The sequence below is a fragment of the Oncorhynchus kisutch genome, linkage group LG10, assembly GCF_002021735.2.
Source record: "Oncorhynchus kisutch isolate 150728-3 linkage group LG10, Okis_V2, whole genome shotgun sequence".
Taxonomy (NCBI): domain Eukaryota; kingdom Metazoa; phylum Chordata; class Actinopteri; order Salmoniformes; family Salmonidae; genus Oncorhynchus; species Oncorhynchus kisutch.
The window spans coordinates 48048815-48057976 of NC_034183.2; the positions used below are offsets into that span (position 1 = coordinate 48048815).

At 45.9% G+C, this 9162-nt stretch overlaps 1 protein-coding gene and 1 long non-coding RNA gene across 2 annotated transcripts; one reads left to right on the forward strand and one right to left on the reverse strand.

Annotated features, from left to right (window-relative positions):
• Window positions 1–1628: 1628 nt before the first annotated feature.
• On the reverse strand, window positions 1629–4669 carry LOC109897254 (uncharacterized). Its single transcript, XM_031833846.1, has 3 exons — window positions 4188–4669; window positions 3489–3757; window positions 1629–2895 (listed from the first exon to the last, which is right to left on the reverse strand). Exons 1-3 carry the CDS (start codon window positions 4399–4401, stop codon window positions 2062–2064), a joined length of 1317 nt encoding a protein of 438 aa, XP_031689706.1. The 5' UTR covers window positions 4402–4669; the 3' UTR covers window positions 1629–2061.
• A 21-nt stretch (window positions 4670–4690) lies between these two features.
• On the forward strand, window positions 4691–6603 carry LOC109898277 (uncharacterized). Its single transcript, XR_002256339.2, has 3 exons — window positions 4691–4830; window positions 5052–5210; window positions 6396–6603. It is a non-coding gene; the product is annotated as an uncharacterized LOC109898277 (long non-coding RNA).
• The last annotated feature ends 2559 nt before the right edge of the window (window positions 6604–9162 follow it).

The window sequence follows — 9162 nt, forward strand, 5'->3', positions numbered from 1 at the left end:
AACTTCGCCTATTTCTAAAATAAAGATTCTTAAAATGTGATTTTAAACATAACACTTATTTGTTTATAATTTTTTATTTATTTAACTAGGGAAGTCAGTTACGAACAAATGCTTATTTACAATGATGGCCTACCCCAGCCAAACCCTCCCCTAACCCAGACGACGCTGGACCAATTCTATGTTGCCCTATGGGATTCCCGATCATGGCCAGTTGTGATACAGCCCGGGATCGATCCAGGGTCTGTAGTAACGCCTCTAGCATTGTGATGCAATGCCTTATGCCACTGCGCCACTCGGGAAGCCTAACACTTAACTTTATGGCTAACCCTAACCTTGAATTAAGACCAAAAAGCACATTTTGGTTTTCATACATTTTTATGAAAGCCAATTTTGACTTTGTGGCTGTGCTATCTAGTGGAAACCATGTTTTCATAGTCTTGTTCATTCTCCAGGCTAGCTGCTACGTCTGTCTGTGTTCTGAATTCTAAACTTCTAAAATGTGCTCCTTTCCAGAAAAGGGTATATTGTTTTGTGTTTGTAAATATTAAAGTTCACTACAAAAATTACTTTCTGCAGCGAGAGAAAGGAGATTAAGGAGATTCCTCTCCATCACTGGGGTACTGGTTACATCTATAGGTCAGAGAACCACGATGGAAATAAGTCAAGATTTTTGTGTCATTTGATTTATGCACCTTGGCTTTACAGTATGTGTTTTCAAAATTATTTTTACAAGCTGGGAAAACTACGAACACACATTTAGTAAACATTGCTTTCATTTAAGATATTCTTTGTCAAACAATTCACTTTACTGTTGCTACATGCGCTGTTCTCTAAGGTTGTTAGCCTGCCATCAGAGTGTCTGCATCTGCCTCAAGTCTGAATCGGCCTCATGCATGCTGCCTGACAATCAAACAGTTGAGATGACCGTGTCTGTTTTGGGATTTACTGGTTGGACCAGATGCCAGACTAGTGAGTATAAGTTTCACCTACTATTTCACCATCCTTATCCATCTGTGTAGGCCTTAAATGGTGGTTTCCACTCGCCACACCCGTTTCTCCAACAGTAAATTCTGCAACCAAATGCTGTTATTGTAAATGACTTTGATTATCATGATCAATCATTAATTAATAAACCATTTAATCAAAATTGTTATTCCATTGTAAATTCTACAACACAATCAATCTTACCTCCCTCACTAGCTTTAAGCACCAGCTGTCAGAGCAGCTCACAGATCACCGCACCTGTACATAGCTCATCTGTAAATAGCGCATCCAATCTACCTCAACCCCATACTGTATTTATTTATCTTGCTCCTTTGCACCCGTTTCTCAACTTGCACATTCATCCTCTGCACATCATACCATTCCAGTGTTGAATTGCTATATTGTAATTACTTTGCCACCATGGCCTATTTATTGCCTTACCTCTCTTATCCTACCTCATTTGCATATGCTGTATATGATTTTCCTACTTTATTATTGACTATGTTTGTTTATTCCATGTGTAACTGTTGTTGTGTGTCGAACTGCTTTGCTTCATCTTGGACAGGCCGCAGTTGCAAATGAGAACTTGTTCTCAACTAGCCTACCTGGTTAAATGAATGTGAAAATATATATATATATATATATTTTTTTTTTCACATTTTAATGAACATTATCCAAGTCTGCATCCGAACCCTTTTGCTTACATTAGGCAAATTCAAATGTGGACCTCGAACCAAGTTCCACTGCTAATTTTCATTCTTCCCCTCTAATCAGGGATCGATTTTGACCTGGGACACCAGGTGGGTTTTACTGTGTTTTAGCTCATAAGTAGCGCAATATATAACGAAAAAGACTGCCACTTCGGTCGCATGCTGAGTCAGCCTCCCAGTCTCTCTCGGCCAGTCATGCAGTATGCCGATTACAGTGTCACGTCAGCTAGTCTCTGCAGAAGGGTTTCCACTAGATTATATAGCCACAAAGTAAACATTCATGAAAACAAAAATAAGCTTTTTGTCCTTAATTTAAGGTTAGGCATAATATTAGTAGTGTGGTTAATGTTAGGTTTAAAATCAAATTTTAAGAAGATAAAGTCAACAATAGGCAGGGTTTATTCATAATTATCGCTATAGAAGTTAGAGACAACCCTGCAGCAGGGCGATGACTGTCACTTCCCGTCTCTCTCGGCCAGTCTCTGCAGCAGGGCAATGACTGTGTCCTGTTTGGAGGAGAGCAGCTCCAGAGCTGTGGCCATCCTTCCCAGGGACTCTGCCACGCCACCTCCCTCCTCTCGTACCTCCTCCCCTGGGCCTCTGCCCTGCTGCGACAGACCTGCTCCTCCTCGGCATGCCCTTCCCGCCTCCTCAGGAACTCCTGCAGCAGGGAGGTGCCTTCTCCTCGCTTCTGCTGCTGGACCAGAGGGGAGGTAATGGAGGAGCCCTTGGAGGTGGAGCAGGAGAAGTGACCGCGCTTCTTTCTGCGGAGGTGCACGCGGCTGAGGTTGGAGGGGATGTGACAGGAGGCAGGGGGCAGTGCGACCGGAGCAGGGGAGGGGTTTGGCTGTACAGGGTCTGTGTTATTAGCTATTCTGGGGGAGGGTGTGTCCAAAGGGTTGGGTAGAGGGAGGGAGGAGCAGACAGGGGTGGGGGAGGAGCAGACAGGGGTGGGGGGGGATCTGACAAAGGTGTGGAGAGGGAGGGTGGAGGGAACTGGTGTATGGAGTGGGAGGGAGGAGGGGACAAGGGTGAGTGTCCGAGTGCAGGCAGTGATGAGGTTGCCATGAGGAAGGAGAAGGGGCTTCTGCTCGGTTTTGGTGGTTTCCGTGGCGACGTTCACCTTAGGGATGCTGGTTACTACGGTAGGGCTGCTAGTGGTCTCGGCACCGATGGTGTCACCAAGCATGGCATCCATCATCTTATGAGAGCGAAAGACACACAAAGAGAGATGGAATGTTGAGATAAGAGTGTCTTGTCAGCACCCGTGGGCAGCTTATAACAATCTTGTTTCTTACCTTCATAGTACACCCACAATGTCACTAGAATTGTTGAGCATTCACCAGAAGACCACAATAACAACATTTAACAAAATGAATAGACAGCTGCCTGAGAACGTCACGAAAATGATGAACAACGCAGGATGAACAACGCAGGAGTAGAAGGCTGTGCGTTGCTGTGATCCTGAACAGCCAGACAGCTAGCAACAATGACAAGAAACTGCCATGTGGGGAATCGTAGGTGGCTTGTTTCAGTTAATTGTATCTTGTTCTTGATAGCATTTCTTGTTTGAAGGCGTTTTGACTTATAGCACGTCTATGATAATATGGCTCAAATTTGCTAGCTAGCCAACTGACAACTGTCACAATGTATTTGAGAGACAAAATGTGCTTACTGTGCAAATGCATGCATGTTTTCAATAAACATTTGGAGACTAAATACAGTTTCAATAGAGCCACAAGCATTGGTTCTTGCTAAACACCACAAGTCTATTATTATAAAACAAACAAGTACCTCAAAGTACTCCCAGGAGGTTCTGGCCTGGCCGGTCTCCCTGCCTCTGTATTTGACCCTCTTATAGGTGACGATCAAGTTGTTCCACTTGCGGCGGATCTTCTCAACAGGGAGACAGTGACCCTGCTCCTCCAACTCCTTCTGCACGCTCTGGAAGAGCTGCGAACGCTCCCGGGTCCCGTACAGGCTCCAGCGGCGCCCCACTGCTCCGATCAGGTACACGATGGCCTGGTAGGAGAACTCTGGAGAGGAGGTCGGGAAGGTCATGACTGGGGCGGAGGAGGAAAGGAGGGATATTTAATAAGTACTGTAAGTCCAGAGCATCTGCTAAATTACCAAAATGTAAATCACCTCATGACAGAGTTAACCATACTAATGTTATCGACCAGCTAGCCAGCATGCAGGATCTAGTGTACAGAAAGAAAGACGCAGATGCCACATGCAAAACAGTCAAATAGAGCAAATAATGTCAATACAATTCTGATATTTCATTATAGATTGCATTTATGTTTCTGAAGTGTGCAGACTTTTTCCGGTTTCTCCAGGTTTGCCTTTTGCGTCCAGAACGTTCACTACTCAGCTCCGGGTGTGCGGTAGATGCGGCCTATTATCTAATAGTAGTTCTAAAGTAAAAGATCCTGTGAGACAAGACCGAAAAATATGCCACGTCTGTCTGATTATACAGTACCAACAACTTACACAGTACGATGGGTTTGCTGGTCGTGTTAGTTGCCAGCCGGCCATGCTGTGTTGAATAACCTGCATGGTCTTCTATTGGACCGCCTTCTCCCGGAGAAATATCGTCACGAGCTGCAGACTCGGAGCCTCTTTTGCCTGAAAGTAGCGGAGATGATTCGTCTTCTTCGTCAAAGGACTCGGAGTCTTCACTTTTCACAGTGATATTCAAAGACATTACCGCGTCTACCAAGCGCACTTTCTTTGGCTATAGTATGGAATCGCTCGACCCCGTCCTAATAGGCTACCTATGTGGTTGTTTCTCTCAATGCTTATGAGAGGAAAAAGTTTTAGTCTCTCAATTAGATATAAAGAAGCCCCAACATCAGCCACTATTGCAGTATTTGCATTCTCGGACCTGTGGCTTTACAACAAGATTAAGAGAAATGGCTGCGTAGTTTTCACCAGGTCTGCGCAACGCCAGGTCTGCGCAACGCCGCTGCTGCGCAGCTCTGGGCAGGGATTCGCTGCTGGCAATTATGGTGACGTGTACTAGCGTGCGCAGGCCCTGCACAGTGCAGAGACGCAACGCAGACGATGCCCAGGCTGCCCTGAAGAGGACGCTGCTGCTCTGTCTGATGATATTCTCTTCAAAATAAGCATTCTGGTAGGCTATGCACAGTCAAACAAGTAGACCTACAGTACATGGTGCAATGTTTTAGAAAATCTTTGGTGACATCCTATGTGTTTTGTCTTTAAAAAAAAAGAAGAGAATATTTAATATAATAAATATATTCAAATACAATGCTTTTTTTTACACTGCAATATTATATGAACACTTCTGGGTTTAAGCATAATTTTTTATATATATATATTTTTCTTTTACAGTTTGTTAACATAATCTCTCTAGTCTGAGTGGACAGCGGTAACTCCGAGGTTCAGCATCACCAGACAGCTGAGGTCTCAGATAATCCAACTCTGTGGAGAATCCCTGGACATAAATCCAGTAAAGCTTAACCAGAAGTAAGACGTCTAGAGGCCTGGAAGGTAACAACTTACATGAGAAGTTTGGAGAGTGACATTCACTGTATGAAATGCAATGTTATCAACATCATTCTATTTAAATGGTTATCACACACCAATTTTGGCTGCTAGAATGAATGGAATGAATAAAATGACTAGATAGTGAATAATGTACATGCATGGAAAATAAGATCGGTACAACTTGGTGTACAAGTCTGTATGAATGCTGTATAGAAAGACCAGGGCATGGTGAATATTCCCTGTTGTCTCAGAGAGATAACAGTACAGACTTGATGAAGGCTCTACTGGCTATTGGATGTCGTTGGATGCTGAATGTACTCTTGAACTCTCTCTCAACTAGATCCTTCAATCTTTCGCCCATTTCACGGAACTCTGCATTATCCTTCAGAAAAAAAAGAGACACCGTTGTATAGAAAACATAATAAACAAGCTAGAAATGCAATAAACACAACTCATTTAGCCTGTGCAGCTTTGTTATGGATTAAACAAAGGCACACTGTTAGTGTTATTCATGCATTAGCACAAGTAAAGTTGATTAGCATGTCCAACATTTTTTACCCAAAATTTTAGCCCAGAGGTTTCACATTGGATATTGCAGTAGTGCAGTCTTACCCTGTTAAATGTGGCACAGTTGGTGAAGATAAGCAACACGTCAGACACAAAGTGTTGCACTGTTTGTTAGAGATTCTGCTGCAGCTTCTCCACAATCCTGTCCAGCCATGTAGGGGTCTTAATCACACTGGTGTAGTTTCTCACCGGCAATGAAACATACAGACAGATGTGACACACACACACAGATACACACACGGACGGACACACAGACAGACACGGACGTACGTACGATCAGACGGAAGGACGGACAGATAGATAGATAGATAGACTGGTTGATGAATTGATTGATTGTTTGGCAGGCAATTGGCCCAATGATAGCATTCATTCATCAGGGCTCCTCACCAGTAGGTAGTCAGAGATTCGGCAGATCAGACCCACCTGGTAAGTCTTTTGACTGGTGTAACGCCACGACTGACTGGCCCTCAGTACACAGAATGTACACATCCACATAAGATTATCACTGTGATTACACACACACTAAGCTGACAGCTAAGTGTACCTACACAGAACAAACAGACCTCTCTTCTATCAATCTCTTTCTCTCACTCTCTCTCTAATCAACCCTTCTCACCCCAGCATAGAATTATCCACATTAGGATGGATGGAAGGAGCGAGGACACTTATCACAGCATATCAAGCTACCCTGGATCGTCATTCTGATTGTGCTGCCAAGACAGAGAAGAGAGGAAGGTGAGAATGAATTGGTTAACAATCAAGCAACAACTGCCTGTTTGTTTGTTAACGAATATTGTACAGATTTGTTTCCCACACCCTCGGGTGTAAAACAAGGAGACGCCTTATCACCAACTGTGTTTGCTATGTTTATTAATGCTTTGGCAAAATAAATTAAACATTTTAATATTGGAGTGAGATATGATGAAGAAATGCTAAGTACTCTCTTATATGGTGATGATATTATTTTGATGGCAGAAACTGAACAAGACCTGCAGAAAATGATATTAAATGCAGTCAATTGGTGCAAAAGATGGAGACTCCTGATCAATCAGAAAAAAACACAGAATGCATTTTAGAAAACCAAGTACTAAGAGAAGAGTTTTTCAGTTTTGTTTTGGTGAAGAAATGATTGAGTTTACTAACAATTATAAATATTTGGATAATTAATTTGATGAACATATTACCTTTCATTACGGCACATCTGCCCTGGACGACTCAGCAAGTACAGCTCTTGGGGGAGTTATAAAAAACAATAAACACTCAAAGATATTGAGTATGCCATGTATTCCCAACTGTATCAGACATGTGTGTTCTGTTCTGGACTATTCAGCAGGGGTGTGGATTGCTAAGAGGTATCTCACAGCAGTCCGTTATTTTTTAGGTGAACACAAGTTTGAAACTATACTGGCAATAACTGGGAACATGGGCTGGGAACCCTATGAGGTGGGATGGAAGACGTGCATGGTGAGACATTGGAATACACATTTTTAATCTTTTATAATATATATATATTTAAATATTAAAACATACAATCATACATACCTGCAGTGAAGCCGCTCAACATTTACATTACATTCAGTCATCTAGCAGACTCCCATCCAGAGTGACCCACAGGAGCAACCAGAGTCAAGCGCCCCGCCCAAGGACATGTCGACAGATCTTCCACCAAGTCAAATCGGGGGCCCAAACCAGCGACCAATTGGCCACCGGCCCAAGCTCCCAACCGCCAGGCCACCAACCATCCAAGATCCCCCCCCCCCCCCCCCCCCCAGTTCCCAGAGAGCTGCCCCTCTTGGATGGAGACTGTCGCTGTACAGCTATTTTCAGGACTCTCTTGCTTTGGCTGGGCCACTCAAGGACATTCAGAGACTTGTTCCGAAGCCACTCCTGCATTGTCTTGGCTGTGTGCTTAGGGTTGTTGTCCTGTTGGAAGGTGAACCTTTGCACCAGTCTGAGGTCCTAAGCACTCTGGAGCAGGTTTTCATCAAGGATATCTGTACTTTGCTCTGTTCATCTTCCCTCGATCCTGACTAGTCTCCCAGTCCCTGCCGCTGAAAAACATCCCCACAGCATGATGCTGCCACCACCATGCTTCACCACTATGTCAGAGTGACCGTTGGGTTCTTGGTCACCTCCCTGACAAAGGCCCATCTCCCCTGATTGTTCAGTTTGGCCGAACGACCAGCTCTATGAAGAGTCTTGGTATGTAAGGGTTGTCGTCAGTGGAAGAAGGTGAGGACCAAAGCGCAGCATGGTAAGTGTTCATGATGATTTTTAATTAAAACTCAGAACACTAAACAGAAAATAACAACATGAATTTACAAAACCGAAACAGTACCGTGTGGCCAAAACACTCACACGGAAAACAAACACCCACAAACCAAAAGTGAAACCCAGGCTACCTAAGTATGATTCTCAATCAGAGACAACTAACGACACCTGCCTCTGATTGAGAACCATACTAGGCCAACCACAAAAACCAACATAGAAAAATAAACATAGACTGCCCACCCCAACTCACGCCCTGACCATACTAAAACAAAGAATAAAATAACAGAACTATGGTCAAAACGTGACAGTACCCCCCCCCCCCCCCCAAAGGTGCGGACTCCGGCCGCAAAACCTGAACCTATAGGGGAGGGTCTGGGTGGGTGTCTGTCCGCGGTGGCGGCCCCGGCGCGGGACGCGGACCCCACTCCACCATAGTTTTTTTGTGCCTCTTAGCCTGCCTCTGTGGCCTATTTAGAGCGGCGACCCTCACCGCTGACCTTTGACTGGGGACCCACGCCACGGGTCCCGAATGGACGGGAGATTCCGGTAGTGCCGGACAGGCTGGGAGATTCCGGTAGTGCCGGACAGGCTGGGAGACTCTGGCAGCGCCGGACAAGCGGGACACTCCGGCAGCGCCGGACAGGCGGAAGGCTAGGGCAGCGCCAGACAGGCGGGAGACTCCGGCAGCTCCGGAGTGAAGGGCGATTCTGGCATCGCCTGGCTGACTGACGGCTCTGGCAGCTCCTGACTGGCTGACTGCACCGGCGGCTCCTGGCTGGCTGACGGCTCCGGCGGTTCCTGGCTGACTGACAGCTCCGGCGGCTCCTGGCTGACTGGCGGCTCCTGGCAGACTGGCGGCTCCGGCGGCTCCTGGCAGACTGGCGGCTCCGGCGGCTCCTGGCAGACTGGCGGCTCCGGCGGCTCCTGGCAGACTGGCGGCTCCTGGCGGCTCCGGCGGCTCCTGGCAGACTGGAGGCTCCGGAGGCTCAAGACAGGCGTGAGACTCCGGCGGCTCAGGACAGACGGGAGACTCCGGCGGCTCAGGACAGACGGGAGACTCTGACAGTGCTGGGCAGGAGGAAGACTCTGGCAGCGCTGGACAGGCGGGAGCACCTGT

Excerpts from the sequence above, each read along its gene's own strand:
- LOC109897254 (XM_031833846.1), bottom strand. The coding sequence starts at position 4,401 with ATGTCTTTGAATATCACTGTGAAAAGTGAAGACTCCGAGTCCTTTGAC. Across the intron at positions 3,758-4,187 it reads CAGCAAACCCATCGTACTGT|TCATGACCTTCCCGACCTCC; the intron begins GTAAGTTGTTGG and ends CCTCCGCCCCAG. Across the intron at positions 2,896-3,488 it reads CCTCCTGGGAGTACTTTGAG|ATGATGGATGCCATGCTTGG; the intron begins GTACTTGTTTGT and ends CGCTCTCATAAG.